This window comes from Heterodontus francisci, chromosome 18, assembly GCF_036365525.1.
Source record: "Heterodontus francisci isolate sHetFra1 chromosome 18, sHetFra1.hap1, whole genome shotgun sequence".
Taxonomy (NCBI): domain Eukaryota; kingdom Metazoa; phylum Chordata; class Chondrichthyes; order Heterodontiformes; family Heterodontidae; genus Heterodontus; species Heterodontus francisci.
The window spans coordinates 65,206,603-65,228,897 of NC_090388.1; the positions used below are offsets into that span (position 1 = coordinate 65,206,603).

The following is a 22,295-nucleotide window of genomic DNA, read 5'->3' on the forward strand; positions in this document are numbered from 1 at the left end:
TCTTTTATTCCTGATATACCTATAGAAAGCCTTAGGGTTTTCCTTGATCCTATCTGCCAATGACTTCTCGTGTCCTCTCCTCGCTCTTCTTAGCTCTCCCTTTAGATCCTTCCTGGCTAGCTTGGAGCTCTCAAGCGCCCTAACTGAGCCTTCACGTCTCATCCTAACATAAGCCTTCTTCTTCCTCTTGACAAGCGCTTCAACTTCTTTAGTAAACCACGGCTCCCTCGCTTGACAACTTCCTCCCTGCCTGACAGGTACATACTTATCAAGGACACGCAGTAGCTGCTCCTTGAATAAGCTCCACATTTCGATTGTGCCCATCCCCTGCAGTTTCCTTCCCCATCCTACGCATCCTAAATCTTGCCTAATCGCATCATAATTTCCTTTCCCCCAGCTATAATTCTTGCCCTGCGGTATATACCTGTCCCTGCCCATCGCTAAGGTAAACCTAACCGAATTGTGATCACTATCACCAAAGTGCTCACCTACATCTAAATCTAACACCTGGCCGGGTTCATTACCCAGTACCAAATCCAATGTGGCATTGCCCCTGGTTGGCCTGTCTACATACTGTGTCAGAAAACCCTCCTGCACACACTGGACAAAAACTGACCCATCTAAAGTACTCGAACTATAGTATTTCCAGTCAATATTTGGAAAGTTAAAGTCCCCCATAACAACTACCCTGTTACTCTCGCTCCTGTCGAGAATCATCTTCACTATCCTTTCCTCTACATCTCTGGAACTATTCGGAGGTCTATAGAAAACTCCCAACAGGGTGACCTCTCCTCTCCTGTTTCTAACCTCGGCCCATACTACCTCAGTAGACGAGTCCTCAAACGTCCTTTCTGTCGCTGTAATACTCTCTTTGATTAACAATGCCACACCCCCCCCTCTTTTACCATCTTCTCTGTTCTTACTGAAACATCTAAATCCCGGAATCTGCAACATCCATTCCTGTCCCTGCTCTACCCATGTCTCCGAAGTGGCCACAACATCGAGATCCCAGGTACCAACCCATGCTACAAGCTCATCCACCTTATTCCGGATGCTCCTGGCGTTGAAGTAGACACACTTTAAACCAGGTTCTTGCTTGCCAGTGCCCTCTTGCGTCCCTGTAACCTTATCCCTGACCTCACTACTCTCAACATCCTGTACACTGGAACTACAATTTAGGTTCCCATCCCCCTGCTGAATTAGTTTAAACCCCCCCGAAGAGCACTAGCAAATCTCCCCCCCAGGATATTGGTACCCCTCTGGTTCAGGTGAAGACCATCCTGTTTGTAGAGGTCCCACCTACCCCAGAAAGAGCCCCAATTATCCAGGAAACCAAAACCCTCCCTCCTACACCATCCCTGCAGCCACGTGTTCAACTCCTCTCTCTCCCTATTCCTCGCTTCGCTAGCACGTGGCACAGGCAACAACCCAGAGATAACAACTCTGTTTGTTCTCGCTCTAAGCTTCCACCCTAGCTCTCTGAATTTCTGCCTTGAATCCCCATCTCTCTTCCTACCTATGTTGTTGGTGCCTATGTGGACCATGACTTGGGGCTGCTCCCCCTCCCCCTTAAGGATCCCCAAAACACGATCCGAGACATCACGAACCCTGGCACCTGGGAGGCAACACACCAACCGTCAGTCTCTCTCGTTCCCACAGAACCTCCTATCTGTTCCCCTAACTATGGAGTCCCCAATTACTAATGCTCTGCTCCTTTTCCCCCTTCCCTTCTGAGCAACAGGGACAGACTCTGTGCCAGAGGCCTGTACCCCATTGCTTACCCCTGGTAAGTCGTCCCCCCGAACAGTATCCAAAACGGTATACCTGTTGTTGAGGGAAACGGCCACAGGGGATCCCTGCACTGCCTGCTGGTTCCCTCTCCTTCCCCTGATGGTAACCCATCTACCTACTTCTTTTACCTGAGGTGTGACTACCTCCCTATAACTCCTTTCAATAACCCCCTCCGCCTCCCAAATGATCCGAAGTTCATCCAGCTCCAGCTCCAGTTCCCTAACGCGGTTCTCGAGGAGCTGGAGTTGGGTGCACTTCCCGCAGATGTTGTCCCTGCCGTTCACAATGGGATCAGCCAGCTCCCACATCATACAGCTACAGCACATCACCTGCCCAGCCATCTCTACTTAGTTAATTACTTTATTAATTTATATAAATTTATGAGCTAAATACTTTGATACTTCTCTGCTGTGGTCTTTTTCAAATAACCAGTTAATAGATAAGTCAAAAAGTAAAAGAAGAAAGTAAATTTTTACCAATCACACGATACAGAAGAAATAAAATAAAAAGCTTACCTTATCAACACACCAGAGTCCTTTTTTTTTGGTTAGAGGAGGAGGGCGGCTGGGAGACACTACACGTGTAGTGTCTCGGGTTCAGCCACTGCCCAAATATATAGGTTTTGACTTACCCAGCAGTCCCCTGGTCCTCCGAAACAAAAGGAAATTAACTTTAACTTTAAACTGAAACTGACCTCCCAGCTGATAGTTCGCTCCGCACTCTCCGCTTCTGAAAAAGCTGCTGCAACCAAAAGCACGTGGAGTGAATCGAATTGGCTGAAGTCTGGCATCTGTGATGCTGGGGACTTCAGGAGGAAGGTACATTCTGGGTTAGATATGGAGAAAGCTTTACCCCATGTTAGTCCATAAATAATTAACTTTTCAAAAATCTAATTTCCATTTCCTGTCATCCTTTGACTCTCTCTAAATAATCGTGCCAGGTATGTTGAAATTAGTGACAAATTATGATCCTTTTTCCATGGATTCACACTCGCTCTGATTGGTATTGTAGCATACTCATTTCACTTCGGGCCTTTTATAGTCAGCAGAGATATTTAATTGGCTAAACCAAGCCACTTCAACTCTCCTAAAATTATATCAACTGATGGCACTAGATGCACACTAAGGAAGGAAAAACACTGGCTGGGAAAGGTCAATTAAAATATTTAGAAACACTGTGATTTACTCACGTGTTGAATTGCTCAACAAAAATGAGGTTAGTCGAGGTGCCAGTAGTAGTAGTTAGTCCTCCAATCGTAGAAGAATAGGCAATACACAGACATATTCCTTTACATAAGTCATGATCTTTCTCATTTCTGTATTTGCGGACAACCTCTTCTTTCGAAGCCTATCAGACAGTAGAGAATTGTTGGCATCCCAAAATACTTAGTTAAAACATAAACATTGGGAATGGAAGAGGAATTACTTTTCCTGACATGCCATCACTGATATATGGCAAATTTATGGCATAGATTATAAACCAAAAAATATCAAATAGTGAACCTTAATCCACAGTAGTAGAAGTGTCTATCCATCGAAGGGACTCCACTACCCCATCCTGGTGAACATAACAAGTCTCTCTCACTGTCTTTTACATTGGCCTTAAAGGGGTACTTGTAACACTGATCTTTTCAGTGGCTGGTCTTAGCGAATTCAATATGTTTACCAAGATGGCACCACCAGGTGCACAAGTCTTCTGTATTAGAAACTATCAGTGCAAGCACCTCTCTAAGGCCAAAGTAAAAGCAACTTTTAAATATAAGGCAAGGAATTATTCTTTGCCATGTGAAATCTAGTATCCTGTAATAGCTCATAGATTTGTGCCTGAATTTTTATTTATAAGAAATTTATGGATTAAAATCAGACGCGAATGTGATTTCCATAAAATAGCTGCCCTGTGTGAATGGTGCATATGGTGGGTTCGCTCCCTCCCTATCTCGGTAACCTCCTCTAACCCTACAATATACTGAAATCTCTGTGTTTCTCCAACTCTGGCCAGTTGTGCATCCCTCACTTCCTTCACCTCACCATTGGCAGTCTTAGGCTTTGGAATCCCCTCCCTAAACCTTTCCGCCTCTTCACCTCTCTTTTCTCCTTTAAGATGCTCCTTAAAACCTACCTCTTTGCCAGAGTTTTGGTCTGATTACTCCTGTGAAGTGTTTTTGCTATGATAAAGGCGATACATAAAAGTTGTTGTTGAAGTTGCTGCACTGATAGGACAGAGGAGTGATAAGGTTTTAGGCTTTCAACCTAGTGGCCAGCATTACTTTTTTGGCCATTGGTTCACATCCTGATATAACTCCCTGAAGTATAAATGCAGCTCTTTTACCAGCATAAATAACTATTTTGAAAGCCTTTTTTTATTGTCTTGGTACAAAGGAAATTGCCCATTAATGTAGTTCCACTTACTTCATTCAACTGGTAACAAGCATGAACACACTCAACACCTCAATGGTTAAATGCACCAGCATATTACTGCAAAATACAGACAAGGGAAGTCCCAGATTGATTCTGGTTTGAGATTAGTTAACTAATCTCACCTGGTGCAGTGGTCAGGGGATTGGAATTGGGTTCTGTGGTCTGCACTAGGGAGAATGGAGGAAAATGTCAGACAGATGTAGACTACAGATGGGGATTGGACTGGATTTGGATATGATACAATACCTGTGGTGAATAGCTTGCCAAATTCAGCCTCCAAGCTCACATATGAGGAACAGTCATTTGATCAACATACTGAAAGCTACTGCAGCCATTGAACAAGATTGAGCACCTTCAGGAGTGGAGGGAATGTTTGGTTCCACAAGCAATCAAATGCTGGGGAAAAAAATTAAGCCAACAAAATTACATTTGTACACCATAAAATGTAGTATGATAAGCGCTTCTGCAACAAAATGGTTATTTTTGGGATTGTACATGCTTCTATTTTAAGTTAAATAACATTTCAATAATAAAAGAATTTACCTTATCAGTCTCTCTTTTGAATGCATGGCTGTCCCCACCAATGTAATAGCTGGATGAAAAGAAATATAAATGAGACTTCTGATGCAAACATGACTTATGGGGATAGTGTGGTAGTTCAAGTGGCTGAGTGATTTGACTCCAAATCATCAGGTATTAACTCGAAATGTTGAGGCTGAATTTCAGCTGCAGTATGAGTATGGAAACTTGGTAAGGGACACACCATGGACCTATGACAACTACATCACATCATCCGTAAAGGCTGACTGGAAAACTCACAAGCAACAGCAATTGTGAGTAGTTTTATTTATGGACCCACAAGTGGAATATTAACGAATTACTATGGATTTTCATGATGCATGTTTTCTCAAATAAAACAAATTGAATAAAGGCACACCAAGAGTATGGAAGGGGAATGGAATCAAAGAGGACAAGCTATTAAACCATTACTTATGCACATAACTTCATATCTTACAGAATTTACAGCTCAACAGTAGATTGACCTATGATATATGATTAGGACTACAAGTGAGATATGAGTAGTATCATATGGCTTTTATCATGTAATCTGTTTATACAACACATTTGAGTTGTAATTAAAACCCGAAGCACCAGATGGAAATAGCAATTTTAAAACACGCACTGCATTGTTGGGCAGCTTGCAGACTGGTCCCAGTGAATCATTGAAAACCATTTTCCCCTTCACTGTGCTAATTATTTTTAGTTATGGTGTCATATGACAAACATATTTCTTACAACGTATTGCATTTGCTATAGCTATATATTGCATCAGCATTGCTGTGTCCTAATCACAGGGCCTCAATGTGAACTCTCCTGTCTGAGCTGGAAGGTTTGTGAGTTTTCAGGTACATCCTGTTATGAGTGCTTCCATATTTTTGTTAAATTTTGAGGATTTGTGTTTTAAAGCTGAAAAGGAGTCCATGGATTTTTTCGTTACTAGGGTCATTGAGAGGTCTGAATTGTTAACAGCTACTGGAAGGGACTTATTTTCAGATAAATTACTCAGCAGGAGTTGTTTTTGACTTGGGGAAAGATGTTAACAAAGAAGTGAGAGGTCAAGATTTATTGGGGTCAGGAGGCTGGACTCTTGTGACATTGTTTTTGGTTTCACTTTGGACAGTAGTTAGGATGTGGACAGTATTAAAAAGACTGTTGGAGAAAACTTGACAAGGGAGAAAAACCCCAGCTCGGGCTGTTCCAGCTCTTTGAAAAAGAAGCTCTGAGAAGCAAGTGTAAGAAACTGCCTGAAACCCCTGTTGATGCAATTTTTCCTGGAAAGCCTGCCCAAACTGGTCTTCAACGTCACCTGAAAAGAACTGTTCTCGGAAGATCCCAGTGACAGCCATCTATACGTATTTGGGACGCCAAACCAAAAAAGGAACTTCTGACATCTTTTCATATCTTCTCTTTTTTCTTGAAGAATTAGCAAGTATTTTGGCCAATGTATTTTTTTCTTTTTTTTGTACTAGAGCTCGAAAGAGTAAATCTCTACTTTTTTGGTTAACCAGTGAATATATGTGTGTGTGTGTCTGTGTGTGTGTGGGGGGGTGGGGGGGCTAAAGTAAAAAGGGAACTTTTATATTTCAGTCTATGTGTTTATGCTTTGCTTCATTACTGGTTACAACTTGTTTTATAATAAACAGATAATTTTGATGTTTATTAAAGAAACTTGGTTGGTGTGTTTTATTCTGGGATAAAAATAGAGTCTATGATAGACTGTATCGGTGGTCTGAATTTTATTCGGGCACTGCGCTTTACGGCGCGCCCTATGAACACAGTGGCATGCCCACAATCAGCAGCCACCCTGTGCCCCCACGATATTTTACGCGGGAGCTCATTTAAATAGAGGGGGCGGAACGGCCGCCCCCGAAACCGTAAACGGGTGGCCTCCACGTCCCTGGCAATGACGTCCAGCACCATCACGCCATTTTTAAAGGGCTGCAAGCCCTTAGGAGAAATTTACATTTTTAAAGGAATAGTGTGATGGATTATTTAATAAAAATTACACACTTAATGCAGGCCCTTTCCCACCAACACCCGCCCCCCACCCCGCAATGTTTTTTATTGGGACATTAACAGAAAATGAAACTTTACTACCAACCCGCACTATCCCCACAACCTCTTTACATTTGCCCTTGAACCCCTTCCCACCATTCCCAAATCCAATCAAGATTGTTTTCCCAGCTCCTTCACCACTCCCAACCTGAAAATTTTATTCCTCCCCACCAGGTTCTCGCCTTGGAACTCTGTGTGGAGTTCCGAAGGCGCGTGAAGGCTGTAAAATTGGCGTGAGACGGCAGGTAAGTTAATTTGAATATCATTAATGTCAATTTACGTATGGAGATGAAGGGCCCACCGCTAGGTGGCAGGGGGGCCACACCGAGGTCCTTCCACCACCGGTAATATGTGGGAGCCCTTCTCAACGTCGCGGGTCGAGGCGGCCCTCTCCTCGCAGAACTTTACCGGCCTCCACGCCGCGACCCACGGCCTCGGGGGGGCCAGTAAAATTCAGCCCAGTAAGTGGGAAAATATTCAAATATATGATGTGACCTGTGGAGAAATGGAACTAGAATAAACAGTGCACTCCTCCCATCTCGGTTGTAACAACACTGAAGGTGGCTATCATGTCCTGGGAATGTTCTGCCTGAGGTGAAGGATAAACTAATGCGGTATGTCTTGACCCACTTAAATCTGGTTGCTTGTTGGTCCCTCAAAGAAGCCCATGGATGTTCAAGATGGAGATAGCTGTGGTTTAGATTGTCTTCACCTTCGCAACTGGAAGAGCATGTGTTGTAAGTCAAAGATATTTTGAGGGAAAAAATGCTTTCAGAGCTGTCTGTTTTAACCCTGTCACTTTCGGGGCAAAAATGGACATGAGTTGGAAAGTTTTATTTTCATATCTGTATTTTAACAAATGGTGTAGTAATTTTGACTTTGATTGTAGAGTACAGGTTCAAACCTTTAATGCTGGTTATTAAAAGTGGGCATTTGAAAATATACAATTTCCCATGCAGCTTTTTCATTATGTATTCCCATTGGGCCTCATTTTCTATATCTGGCATAAATGCCATTAATGTGATGCAATCAAATGGGAATTACGCTTACATACACAAATAACCCTTGGTATCACATGTGGATACTACTAATTCCAATTTTGTATGATTTCAAAACAACTATTGGGCATCGCCAATGTTAGCTCAATGGATACTTAGTGAAAAAACCGAGGAAGTTGAGATGCAGGGGAAATCTAAGTGTCTAAATGCCAAAACATTACAAGATATGCTTGCGTTGGCTCTCTCTGGAAAAGAAAATGTTAACTTGAAGGATTCAAGATGCTCTTTATTTATTTTGAAAATTAAGTTCTGCTTCTGCAGAAATACAGCAAACATTCTTTTAGTCTTTTCTCTAATGTCACTTTGACCACCAAAATGTAAGTCTAGGGCATTCAATGTTGAGTGGTCAGCCTTATCTCCCTGCACTATCACCACAGGATTTAGTTCAAGTCCCACCACAATCGTAGTAGGTGCACTGATGCTCACCAAAAATTTCCTCTGTTCTCCTCTTTCAGTGCAGTTCAGTCACATATTGATAGAAAGGACTTTAAAATACTGTTGAGATCTAACTTTAAAGTCAGGACTTTTGATTCAAAATGGTGCAATGAAATTTCTGCACAACTTCAAAATGACAGTTATCTGTTGGTACAATTGTATCACGACAATTTATCATCAGAACCTTGACCAGTTTGTACTGGAAAATTCTATATAAAATCTCAGTAGGGCTGAATTGAATTATTTCTTTGGTAACTTCACAGAGGCTGGACCCCACAGCCTATATGATAATCTCAAGACTGGAACTGATGGATTTTTGGGCGTGAAGGGAATATGAGCGATATGGTGAAAGGGCAGAAAAGTGGAGTTGATATAGAATAAAAGCAAAATACTGGGGATGCTGGAAATCTGAAATAAAAACAAGAAATGCTGGAAATACTCAGCAGGTCTGGCAGCATCTGTGGAGAGAGAAGCAGAGTTAACGTTTCAGGTCAGTGACCCTTTTTCAGAACTGGGTTCTGAAGAAGGGTCACTGAATTGATATAGAAGTTCAGCCATGATCTTACTGAATGGTGGAGCTGGCTCGATGGGTTGTGTGGCCTTATCCTGCACCTATTTCTTATCTTCTTAAGAAATATGCAAAACCCTGAATGATTTAGCAGCTAAAGTTTACAGACTCGAGGAGCTGAATGGCCTACCCCTGTTCTATGTACTCCATTCAGAATTCCTACTTACAAAAAGACTATCTGGTCCCCTAAGTATTATGATAACATTAGCGGTCATGTTGGCTGTCCTATAAGGCTTGAATTATACATACAGAAGCCCACTGGATCACATCAGGTGGGAAAGGATAAAATGTACGTTAATAAGACAGTTTCATTCTCGGAGAGATACGTTACCCATCCAACTCTTTGGTTTCCCATTTCATCGCTTCATTTTCTTTTGCCTGTATTATTCCCTGTTTCTTCGGATCAAGTTCGATTTTTTCTTTTGATTCCAGCTTCTTTATTTCGGATTCTTCTTCTTTGGTTCAAAAGGTGGCAAATGAAGCATTCAGTGTGGAGTACATAAATAAAACCAGTTAACTGCTAAAAAAAGGTTGCTGCTTCTGTATAAAACTGAATTAGTCCTTTCATACATTACCATTCAGTTCCAAGGCTTGGTTCGTGACTCCATTCAAAGTGTTCCGTGGGATATCAGTCACTGCTTCTGCATTCATAATCTGTTGAAGAACAGCCTCAACGACTGGCATTGCCATGGCTGCAGTGGAGGTGTTACTGAGCCACATAGAAAGAAAGGAACAGCTGAGCATAAAGCCCATCATTAACCTGTTAAGTACAAAACAGAGTGATCCAATACCAGAAAGGCTGTCCAATAATAGTGTTGGACACATTATTCTGTAAAACAGAAGATTTCTACTGATGGTTAAAAGGGTGCATTTTACTTCTGGAAAAATGTTACCATTTCCTATTTTATGGGTGATATTTATGGCTGATCTAGTAGATTCATCTGTCAGAAGGAAAGAACTCTTGCGTATTAAGCTATATATAGTCAACAGCCAATTTGATGATTCAGTGGGGGGATTTTAAAATCACGCTGGATTGGTGAACTAAGATGGGCTGAATGGCCTTCTTCATCCATTAACTATCTTGTGATCCTTTGCAAGTGGTTATAGAACAATTTTGGCAAAATCTTGGGACAGATTGCCTGATTTCACGCAAGAGATGGCATATGGAGCAAGAAGATCATTCAGAGGCTGAAGAAACAATGAATTTTTAACAATGTTGCAGCTGCGGGCTGACAAGTGCCCGGGGCCTGATGAACTTCATCCTAGGGTGTTAAAGGAAGTGGCTAGTGAAATAGTTGATGCGTTAGTTTTAATTTTTGAAAATTACCTAGATTTGGGGAAGGTTCCATTAGATTGGGAAATAGTGAATATAACTCCTTTATTCAAAAAGGGAGGCAGACAGAAAGCAGGAAACTACAGGCCAGTTAGCTTAACATCTGTCTTAGGGTGCAAAAGAGGAGGTGGTATTGCACTGTTGATCAGGGAGTCAATTACTGCAGTAAGGAGGGATGACATCTTAGAAGGTTCCTCAACTGAGGCTATATGGGTAGAAGTTAAAAACAAAAAGGGGGCAATCACTTGGCTGGGAGTGTACTACAGGCCTCCAAACAGTCAGGGAGAGATAGAGGAGCAGATATGTAGACAAATCTCAGAGAGGTGTACAAATAATAGGGTAATAATAGTCGGGGATTTCAACTTCCCCAATATTAACTGGAATAGTCTTAGTGCAAAAGGCCTAAAGGGGGTGGAATTCTTAAAGTACATACAGGAGAGTTTTTGAGCCAGCACGTGGAAAGTCCTACAAGAGAAGGGGCGGTACTGGACCTAATCCCAGGGAATGAAGCCGGACAAGTGGTAGAAGTGTCAGTGGGGGAGCATTTCAGGGATAGTGACCATAACTCTGTAAGATATAAGGTAGTTATGGAAAAGGACAAAGAGGGGCCAGAAATAAAAGTACTGAATTGGGGGAAGGCCAATTTCAATATGATAAAACAGGATCTGGCCAAAGTGGACAGGGAGCAGCTACTTGTTGGAAAGTCTACATCAGACCAGTGGGAGTCATTCAAAAAGGAAATAGTGAGAGTTCAGGGCCAGCATGTTCCCATAAAAGTGAAGGGTAGGACCAACAATTCAAGGAAACTCTGGATGTCAAGGGATATAGAGGATTGGATCAGGAAAAAAAAGGAGGCTTATGGTAGATTCAAAGCGGTGAAAACAGCAGAGGCCCTAGAGGAGTATAGAAAGTGTAGGGGGGGTACTTAAAAAAAGTAATTAGGAGAGCAAAGAGGGGGCATGAAAAAACCCAGGGGGGCAAGATAAAGGAAAACCCAAAGCATTTTATACGTATATTCAGGGCAAGAGGATAACCAGGAAAAAAGTAGGGCCCATTAGGGACCAGAGTGGCAATCTGTGTGCGGAGCCAGAGGACATAGGTGAGGTTTTAAATGATTACTTTTCATCTGTGTTCACTATGGATAAGGATGCTTTTGTGTAGAGATCTGGGAAAGGGATTGTGATATACTTGAACAAATTAGCATTGAAAGGGAGGAAGTATTAGCTGTTTTAGTGGGCTTATAAGGGGATAAATCCAAGCCCAGATGAGATGTATCCCAGGCTGTTATGTGATGCAAGGGCTCTGACACAAATTTTCAAATCTTCTCTGGCCACAGGAGAGGTACCAAAGGACTGGAAGACAGCGAATGTGGTACCATTATTCAAGAAGGATAGCAGGGATAAACCAGGTAATTACAGGCCAGTGAGTCTAACATCAGTGGTAGGGAAACTATTGGAAAAAATTCTGAAGAACAGGATTAATCTCCACTTGGAGAGGCAGGGATAGATCAGGGATAGTCAGCATGGCTTTGTCAGGGGAAGATCGTGTCTAACAAACTTGATTGAATTTTTCGAGGAGGTGACTAGATGTGTAGGTGAGGGTAAGGCGGTTGATGTAGTCTACATGGACTTCAGTAAGGCTTTTGATAAGGTCCTGCATGGGAGATTGGTTAAGAAGGCAAGAGCCCACAGGATCCAGGGAATTTAGCAAATTGGATCCAAAATTGCCTTAGTGGCAGGAGGCAGAGGGTGATGGTCGAGGGTTGTTTTTGCGATTGGAAGCCGGTGACCAGTGGTGTACCACTGGGATTGGTGCTGGGACGCTTGCTGATTGTAGTGTACATTAATGATTAGGCGTGAATATAGGAGGTATGATCTAAGTTGGCTGATGACATGAAAATTGGTGGTGTCGTAAATAGTGAGGAGGAAAGCCTTAGATTACAAGACGATATAGATGGGCATAGCAGTGGCAAATGGAATTTAATCCTGAGAAGTGTGAGGTGATGCATTTTTGGAGGACTAACAAGGCAAGGGAATATACAATGGATGGTAGGACCCTAGGAAGTACAGAAGGTCAGGGGGACCTTGGTGTTCTTGTCCATACATCACTAAAGGCAGCAGCACAGGTAGATAAGGTGGTTAGGAAGGCATATGGGATACTTGCCTTTATTAGCTGAGGCATAGAATAAAAGAGCAGGGAGGTTATGATGGAACTGTACAAAATGCTAGTTAGACCACAGCTGGTGTACTGTGTACAGTTCTGGTCACCACATTGATAGGATAGATAGGAAGAAACTTTTTCCCTTAGCGGAGGGATCAATAACCAGGGGGCATAGATTTAAGGTAAGGGGCAGGACGTTTAGAGGGGATTTGAGGAAAACTTTTTTCACCCAGAGGGTGGTTGGAATCTGGAACACACTACCTGAAGGGGTGGTAGAGGCAGGAACCCTCACAACATTTAAGGAGTATTTAAATGTGCACTTGAAACGCCATTGCATACAAGGCTATGGGCCAACTGCTGGAAAATGGGATTCGAATAGATAGGTGCTTGATGGCCAGCACAGACACGATGGGCTGATAGGCCTGTTTCTGTGCTGTATAACTCTATGACTCTAGGGAAAATGTTGGAAGCTATTATTAAAGACGTTATCGCAGGACATTTAGAAAAATTCAAGGGAATCATGGAGAGTCAACATGGTTTTGTGAAAGGGAAATCATGTTTAACCAACTTATTGGAGTTCTTTGAGGGAATTACATATGCTGTGGATAAAGGGGAACCAGTGGATGTATTGTACTTAGATTTCCAGAAGGCATTTGATAAGGTGCCACATCAAAGGTTATTGCAGAAAATAAAAACTCATGGTGTAGGGGGTATCATATTGGCATGGACAGAAGATTGGCTAGCTAACAGGAAACAGAGAGTAGGCATAAATGGGTCATTTTATAGTTGGCAAGATTAGATTAGATTAGAGATACAGCACTGAAACAGGCCCTTCGGCCCACCGAGTCTGTGCCGAACATCAGCCACCCATTTATACCAATCCTACACTAATCCCATATTCCTACCAAACATCCCCACCTGTCCCTATATTTCCCTACCACCTACCTATACTAGTGACAATTTATAATGGCCAATTTACCTAACAACCTGCAAGTCTTTTGGCTTGTGGGAGGAAACCGGAGAACCCGGAGAAAACCCACGCAGACACAGGGAGAACTTGCAAACTCCACACAAGCAGTACCCGGAATCGAACCCGGGTCCCTGCAGCTGTGAGGCTGCGGTGCTAACCACTGCGCCACTGTGCCGCCCTGTAATGAGTGGGGAGCCACAGAGATCTGTGCTGGGGCCTCAACTTTTTACAATTTATATAAATGACTTGGATGAAGGGACCAAAGGTATGGTTGCTAAATTTGCTGATGACACAATGATAGGTCGGAAAGTAAGTTGTGAAGAGGACATAAGGAGGCTACAAAGGGATATAGAAAAGGTTAAGTGAGTGGGCAAAGACCTGGCAAACAGAGTATAATGTGGGAAAATGTGAAATTGTCCACTTTGGCAGGAAGAATAAAAAAGCATATTATCGAAATGGTGAGAGATTGCAGAGCTCTGAGATGCAGAGGGATCTGGGTGTCCTAGTGCCTGAATTGCAAAAGGTTAGTATGCAGGTACAGCACATAATTAGGAAAGCTAATAGAATGTTATCGTTTATCACAAGGGGAATTGAATACAAAAGTAGGGAGGTTATGCTTCAGCTATACAGGGCATTGGTGGAGTACTGTGTACAGTACTGGTCTCCTTATTTAAGGAAGGATGTAACTGCATTGGAGGCAGTACTGAGAAGGTTTACTAGACTAATACCTGGAATGGGCGAGATGTCTTTTAAGGAAATATTGGACAGGCCAGGCTTGTATCCGCTGGAATTTAGAAGAGTAAGAGGCAACTTGATTGAAACATATAAGATCCTGATGGGTCTTGACAGGGTCGATGTGGAAAGGATGTTTCCCCTTGTGGGAGAATCTAGAACTAGGGGTCACTGTTTAAAAATAAGGTGTTGCCCATTTAAGACAGAGATAAGGAGAAATTCTTTCTCTCAGAGGGTTGTGAGTCTTTGGAAATCTCTTCCTCAAAAGGCGGTGGAAGCAGAGTCTTTGAATATGTTTAAGGCAGAGGTAAATAGATTCTTGATAAGCAAGGGGGTGGAAGGTTAACGGGGGTAGGTAGAAAAGTGGAGTAATAAGTTCAGCCATGAACTTATTGAATGGCGGAGCAGGCTCGAAGGGCCGAGTGGCCTACTCCTGCTCCTAATTCATATGTTTGTATGGTATTATCAATCCATGAAAAGATCTAGAAACGAGGAGAGAAGACAGAGCACATAAGATAATCAAAGCTATGTATAGAAATTCCTCAACCAGGGTCAAAGACTGTCGGTTAATACATTTGTGTCAGTTTAACTCAGTATTAGAACTTCAACTGAGTATGCGATGATAGATTTTAGGAAGTCGTGTTCTGTTGCCCACCTTTGTTCTTTGAAAATTGGGTGGCATGGTTAATGGGTTCAGTGGGATTTTCTATCCATAAACTATGGAGTATTGTGTCCAATTCAATCCTGGGCACCACACTTTAGGAAGGATGTTGTTGTATATTGTTACTAGCATTTCAGATGCTAGGTTGAGCTTGGTTTACAGAGATCTTGGAGTCGTCGCAAATCTGAACAGTCATTCATTTATTATATTTACATGGACAATATAGACTTTCCAAAAGCCTGTCAAGCTCTTACTCTGCATGATGCTTCTTGCTTCTCCGCAAGACCATTACACGTTTGATCTCATACATCATCATCACAATGGGAGGTGTTCCTCTCACTGCCCCAAACGTTAACCCTTTCAGACCCTTATACTATAGATGTGAATGCTGTAAGCCAATGTGTTATTTATCTTTTAATGTACAATTACTTTTTAACCATGCACTTGTTCCTTTATTTCTTTTATATTAATGAATGTAGACAGGTTGTAGTGGAGTCCTACCTGTGTGGAGTCTGTTTCATGGCAACATGGAATATCAAAGTACCCAGACCAAAAATATCTAATGTATTGTATTGTGGGCCTGAAGGCACAAGGCAGGATGGTCAATTTGGTCATGACAGAGCTTTGCCAGAATTAACAAAGTCTGCAAAATGAATTGAACTGCAGAAACGCTTGCATCCAAGGAGAGATAAAGGCTTTTCTCATGAAGAGCTAATAAACATGTCTGCCTGTACCAGTCTGGAGATTGATAATGGTACCAGAGATAACAAAGCAGAGTTAGACCGTCTTTATTGTCTGAAGCAATGGGCCTTGAAATTCTTGCATGAGGCCCAGGGTAGAAGCCATCTGGACAAGTAACCGACTTGTGTTGGAAAGAACTGTGAGGTAATTACTGACCAATTACAGGAGTCAAAGACAGGTGTTACCTTATATGGAACAGGGCCATAGCAAAAAAATGTACAAAGAAAGAGCCCACAGAAACATCTTTGCTTAGGATGGCAAGGTTGGCCATCTGGAAATCGCGCATGGAAGATTTGTTGGCGGACTGACCACCGAGACAGACTCTGGCTTGCAGGGCTGGTAAGCAACCGGTATTATCATGAGTATGTACCATTACTTATTGGTTTAATAAAGGTATACCACATCTAGTGGAGCTGTATCCAAGTTATTGTGTGCCATTGATATCCCGAGATAGATGAGATAGAGGGTCTTACAAGGCATTGGAGAGAATGCAGAAAAGATTTACGAGAATGGATCTGGGGGTGAGAAACTTCAGTTACATGGATATATTGGCAAAGTTGGAGCTGTTCTCCTTAGAAAGGAGAAGGTTAAAAGGAGATTTGATGGAAGTGTTCAAAATCATGAGGGGTCTGGGCAGAGTCGATAGGGAGAAACTGTTTCCATTGGCAGAAGGGTTGAGAACCAGATTTAAGGTGATTAATAAAAGAACTGGAGATGACGTTAGGAAAAGCTTTTTTACGCAAGAAGTGGTTAGGATCTGGAATGCACTGCCTGAGAGTGTGGTGGAGGCAGATTCAATCATGACTTTCAAAAGGGAACTGGATAATTATCTGAAGAGAAAGAATTTGTGGAGCTACGGGGAAAAGGTGGGGCTGAATTGCTCTTACAGAGAATTGGCATGGACACGACTGGCCAAATGGCCTCCTTCTATGCTGTAACTATGCTACGATTCTACGATAACATAATTAATGGGCAGAAAATCCTGCATCTGTACTCTCACCATTTGAAACTCAGCACTAGGAGTGCTAAAGCAGAGAAATTGGTCCCAGGGCAAAACTCGGAATTGCTATAATTCTTAATTATTGCTGACAAGGTGACCTTATTGACATCATTTCACATGGAGACCAAACCAGATGGATTGAGCATAAAATTAATATTGAGACTAAACTTCGTTCAATCATGAATAGCACTACGGAGAATTAAGCCTGGTTCTTCAATGTAAATAGAAAACTGGTCGCTGGGTTAAAATCCTGGAACTCCCTACCAAACAAAGCTGTGGGAATACCTTCGCCAAATGGACTGCAGCGTTCAAGTTAGAGGCTCACCACCACCTTCTCAAAAGAAATTATGGATGGGCATAGAATGCTGGACTTGCGAGCAATGCACATATCTCCAGAATGAATCAGGACCAAAAACTTAACAGGACACTTCTCTATGTTCAAGGCTTGATAAAGCCTATGTGTTACTATCCTTCTAATATAAGATTGATTCTGAATTGTTATTTTCTAGTGTTATTGGCATTATATCATCAAACGAACTCATGTTATTCTCTCTACAAGTCTTTACCTTCCAGGATTGACTCCCATCAATATCACCATCCTCAGGGCTATTCTCTTGTGCAGATTCCATTTTTCAATAGATGTGGCCAAGCAAATAACGCCAATCAACAAGAGATGGAAATCTTTGAAATAGGTGGATGCAACCTGAAAACATTGACTAGTTATTTGAAATAATGCTGTGGAGAAAACTCTGTCCTTTCACGCAAAGTGCGCAAATGTGACTTGTTATTTTTAATATATTGCTGATATGATCAAAACTGTAGTGTGTGTCGACTTCAATTTTAAACAATTAAAAGGCCTGAAAAGATGCATCTGTTCGAGTGTACTGTGTTTATTTTCATGAAAGCTGTACCATTACTCACTTCCGTGGACTGCATGATACCAAAGAGAGGAAACATGAGCGCTGGGAGTAAAGCTGTTACAGAAAGAGGCATTGCTTCTGTGAGCCAATATATCGCCACCACAAGCATTGTGTATGCACATTCTGATTCCTATTGACCAGAAGAGAAACAAAACAGCAAAAACAGTTATATCCACATCAAAGCATAAGAATCGGCATTAAAATTGATCTTTTATTCCCAAATGCTACTGGAAATTTCCTCAGGGGTTTTACCAGAATCACAGAATCACAGAATAATACAGTGCAGAAGAGGCCCCTCGGCCCATCGGGTCTGCACCGATGCATGAAAGACACCTGACCTGTCTACCTAATCCCATTTTCCAGCACTTGACCCACAGCCTTGAATGTTATGACGTGCCAAGCGCTCATCCAGGTACTTTTTAAAGGATGTTGGCAGCACAGTGGTGCAGTGGTTAGCATCACAGCCTCACAGCTCCAGCGACCCAGGTTCAATTCTGGGTACTGCCTGTGTGGAGTTTGCAAGTTCTCCCTGTGACCGTGTGGGTTTTCGCCGGGTGCTCCGGTTTCCTCTCACAGCCAAAGACTTGCAGGTTGATAGGTAAATTGGCCATTGTAAATTGCCCCTAGTATAGGTAGGTGGTAGGGGAATATAGGGACAGGTGGGGATGTGGTAGGAATATGGGATTAGTGTAGGATTAGTATAAATGGGTGATTGATGGTTGGCACAGACTCGGTGGGCCGATGGGCCTGTTTCAGTGCTGTATCTCTAAATAAATAAATAAAATAAACCCGCCTCCACCACCCTCCCAGGTAGTGCATTCCAGACCGTCACCACCCTCTGGGTAAAAAAGTTCTCCCTTAAACCTCCTGCCCCTCACCTTAAACTTGTGTCCCTTGTAACTGATCCTTCAACTAAGGGGAACAGCTGCTCCCTATCCACTCTGTCCATGCCCCTCATAATCTTGTACACATCGATCAGGTCACCCTCAGTCTTCTCTGCTCCAGCGAAAACAATCCAAGCCTAACCAACCTCTCTTCATCGCTTAAATGTTCCATCCCAGGCACCATCCTGGTGAATCGCCTCTGCACCCCCTCCAGTGCAATCACATCCTTCCTATAATGTGACGACCAGAATTGCACACAGTACTCCAGCTGTGACCTTACCAAAGTTCTATACAACTCCAAAATGACCTCCCTGCTTTGTAATCTATGCCTCGATTGATAAAGACAAGTGTCCCATATGCCTTTTTCACCACCTTATTAACCTGCCCTTCTGCCTTCAGAGATCTATGGACAAACACGCAAAGTCCCTTTGTTCCTCAAACTTCCCAGTGTCAGGCCATTCATTGAATACTTTCATGTCACATTACTCCTTCCAAAGTGTATCACCTCACACTTTTCAGGGTTAAATTCCATCTGCCACTTTTCTGCCCATTTGACCATCCCGTCTATATCTTCCTGTAACCCAAGACACTCAACCTCACTGTTAACCACTTGGCCAATCTTTGTGTCATCCGCGAACTTACTGATCCTACCCCCCACATATAAACGATGTCGTTTATATAAATGACCAACAATAGGGGACCCAGCACAGATCCCTGTGGTACGCCACTGGACACTGGCTTCCAGTCACTAAAGGAACCGTCTGTCATCACTCTCTGTCTCCTGCAGCTAAGCCAATTTTGAATCCACCTTATCAAGTTACCCTGTATCCCATGTGCATTTGCTTTCTTGATAAGTCTCCCATGTGGGACCTTGTCAAAGGCTTTGCTGAAATCCATGTAAACTACATCAACTGCACTACCCTCATCTACACACCTGGTCACATGCTCAAAAAATTCAATCAGATTTGTTGGGCATGACCTCCCTCTGACAAAGCCATGCTGACTATACCTAATCAAATTTTGCCTCTCCAAGTGGAGATAGATTCTCTCCTTCAGAATTTTCTCCAATAGTTTCCCTACCACTGACGTGAGACTCACTGGTCTATAGTTCCCTGGCTTATCTCTACAACATTTCTTAAATAGTGGGACCACATTAGCTGTTCTCCAGTCCTCTGGCACCTCCCCCGTGGCCAGAGAGGAATTAAAAATTAGGGTCAGAGCCCCTGCAATCTCCACCTTCACCTCCCACAGCATCCTGGGACACAATCCGGACCTTGAGATTTGTCCACTTTTAAGCCTGCCAAAACCTCCAATACCTTGTCACTCCCAATAACAATTTGCTCAAGAACCTCACAGTCTCTCTCTCTGAGTTCCATATCTATATCCTCATTCTCTTGGGTGAAGACCCTACCAATGTCCTCTGGCTCCACCCACAGATTTCCCCCTTGGTCCCTAATGGGTCCTACTCTTTCCCTGGTTATCCTCTTCCCATTGATATACTTATAGAATATCTTGGGATTTTCGCTACTTTTACCAGCCAGAGCTTTCTCATATCCCCTCTTTGCTCTCCTAATTACTTTCTTAAGCTCTATCCTACACTTTCTGTACTCCACTAATGCTTCCGTTGATTTGCTCTCCTTGTATTTGCTAAAAGCCTCTCTTTTCCTTCTCATCGTACCCTGAATGTTTCTGGTCATCCATGGTTCTCTGGGCTTGTTGCTCCTACCTGTTACCCTCGAGGGAACATGTTGGGCCTGTACCCTCCCCATTTCCTTTTTGAATGCCCTCCACTGCTCTTCTGTAGATTTCCTGACAAGTACCTCTTTCCAGTCTAACTTGGCCAGATCCTGCCTTATTTTACTTAAATTCACTCTCCTCCAATCCAAAACTTTTTTTTGCAACTTGTCTATTTCTTTCTCCATAACAAGCTTAAATTGTACCATGTTGTGGTCGCTATCACCAAAATGCACCCCCACCAACACATCAACCACCTGTCCGGCTTCATTCCCCAGAATTAGGTCCAGCACTGCACCCTCCCTTGTTGGAACCCCTACATATTGAGCGAAAAAGTTCTCCTGTATACATTTTAAGAACTCCACTCCATCTAAGCCCTTAACACAATGACTATCCCAATTAATGTTGGGAAAGTTGAAATCTCCTAATATAATTACCCTATTATTATTTTTACATACCTCTGCGAATTGCGTACATATTTGCTCCTCAATTTCCCGCTGACTATCTGGGGGTCTATAATAAACACCTAGCAATGTGGCTGTCCCTGTTTTATTCCTAAACTCTACCCATAAAGCTTCATGTGATGCCCCCTCCAAGATATCATCTCTCTTTACTGCAGTAACTGACTCCCTAACTAATATTGTAATGCCCCCTCCTCTTTTACCCCCTCCTCTGTCCCTCCCGATCAGCTGCAGTAATTTTGGAAGAAGATTGGTAGAAACCCTGGGCTGAATTTTTCCAGCATCTAAGAAGTCCCGCCACTGAGACAGAAAGCGGTACCCTGGGCGGCATTTTACTGGTGGCAGCCAATTAAGAGTCCAATTGAGAATGGTGGACCGCCTCCCAGAGCTGCCAGCCCAATCACAGGGCCAACAGTAGTGCAGCCTTGGCAGCGCCACTGCTGAGGTGGCAGACAAGGATCGTGTACTTCTATGCCGAAACACCCTCGAAGACCACTGGAAAAAACATTCTGGAATGATCGCCCGTTGTAGAATGTGATTGAATATCAATGGATTGAGAATCAGATGAGTTTTATTAAAGGTTGGCTATCTGTGATGCTTGATTGCCACCCATGCAGCAAAGATGAAAATTTACCCCTCTAATATTAGAAACCTCTCAGAACAGTCCAAAAATTAACAACTTTAAGAGGAAAAATGATTCAAATTTGAAGCACATTTTAGAAGAAGGCAAGTTCAAATATGATTTGAAAGAGTGCAGCTCCCGACGTGAGAAATGAAATTTGCACTTGAAGTGTTTGATGTTTACTTTGTAACGTGGGTGGCTGCAGCTTTTATTAAATGTGTGTCTTTGTTTACCTGCAGGTGACCCCAAAAACAGCAGTTTAAGGGTTAATAGAGGAGGCTAATCATGGAAGGACTGTTAGTGACCATGATTTCCTAAATGGGGTTTAGTGAGATTCAGAAGGTTGAGTGTGAACCCAGAAGCAATACTATGTCCTTAGTAGGTTCATATTTGGTTCTTTCTAAGTTAAATATATTAATAAAGTGAGATGTAAAATTAACCTTTGATTTTCAGGGAGGTGGAACTGACAAATACAATGGAGCAGATAAGATGAACCTCACACAATACTGTCATTTTTCATGTGCTCCATTCACAACTCCTCCAATAATGATTCAGTCCTTACCAGCTGACAGCAGGACCTGGATAAGATCCAGGCTGGTTAGGACAAATGGCAGGTAATATCTGCGCCACCTAAAATGACAAGCACTGACCATTTCCAACAAGAAAAGCCAAACAACCTCCCTGACTTTGTGAGGCAGCATAGAAGCGGGATCTTCAACGTAGCCAGCTTGTTTATGCAGTTTTCCTTCAGCTAAGACATTGAAACAAGGGATGGAGTCTTATGAGTGCCGCGGCGGTCCCGATGGTGGGAGTGGAAGTTGTTGTAATTTCTGCAACTGCCGCAAACCCTATTTCTCCCACGATTTTGTATTTAAATTAACCATGTGGCGATGGGCATGGGGAACACGTGGACTCATGCAGCTGGGACGGCCTATCATCGGTGGAACTCACCGTCACTGCCCCGAGTACCATGATTGCCACAGTTATAAAACATTGTGTTTGTAACCTCAAGGATCAGCAGCCTTCCTTTCATGTAAGTATCTTCAGACTTACTTAAATTGAAGCTTTTACTAAAATCAAAATGTTTTCACATCCCTTATTTTGTGAAACTCACCACCAACTTCATATCATTTATTTTCTCTACAGCCAAAGTGAATGACATGTCAGCCAGCAGGCAGTGTCCCGCCCCATG

General features: G+C 42.7%; 1 protein-coding gene across 1 annotated transcript in view; it reads right to left on the reverse strand.

Annotated features, from left to right (window-relative positions):
• LOC137379355 (solute carrier family 13 member 1-like) overlaps positions 1-22,075 on the reverse strand; it is an 88,878-nt gene extending 66,803 nt beyond the window's left edge. The window contains exons 1-10 of the mRNA XM_068050061.1: positions 21,985-22,075; positions 21,790-21,854; positions 17,404-17,532; positions 17,049-17,185; positions 9,461-9,645; positions 9,217-9,340; positions 7,150-7,257; positions 6,963-7,044; positions 6,528-6,716; positions 2,981-3,138 (exon numbers count right to left, since the gene is read on the reverse strand). Of these exons, the coding sequence (XP_067906162.1) occupies positions 2,981-3,138; positions 6,528-6,716; positions 6,963-7,044; positions 7,150-7,257; positions 9,217-9,340; positions 9,461-9,645; positions 17,049-17,185; positions 17,404-17,532; positions 21,790-21,854; positions 21,985-22,075 (1,268 nt within the window). The remainder of the gene's footprint in view (positions 1-2,980; positions 3,139-6,527; positions 6,717-6,962; positions 7,045-7,149; positions 7,258-9,216; positions 9,341-9,460; positions 9,646-17,048; positions 17,186-17,403; positions 17,533-21,789; positions 21,855-21,984) is intronic.
• Positions 22,076-22,295: the final 220 nt, after the last annotated feature.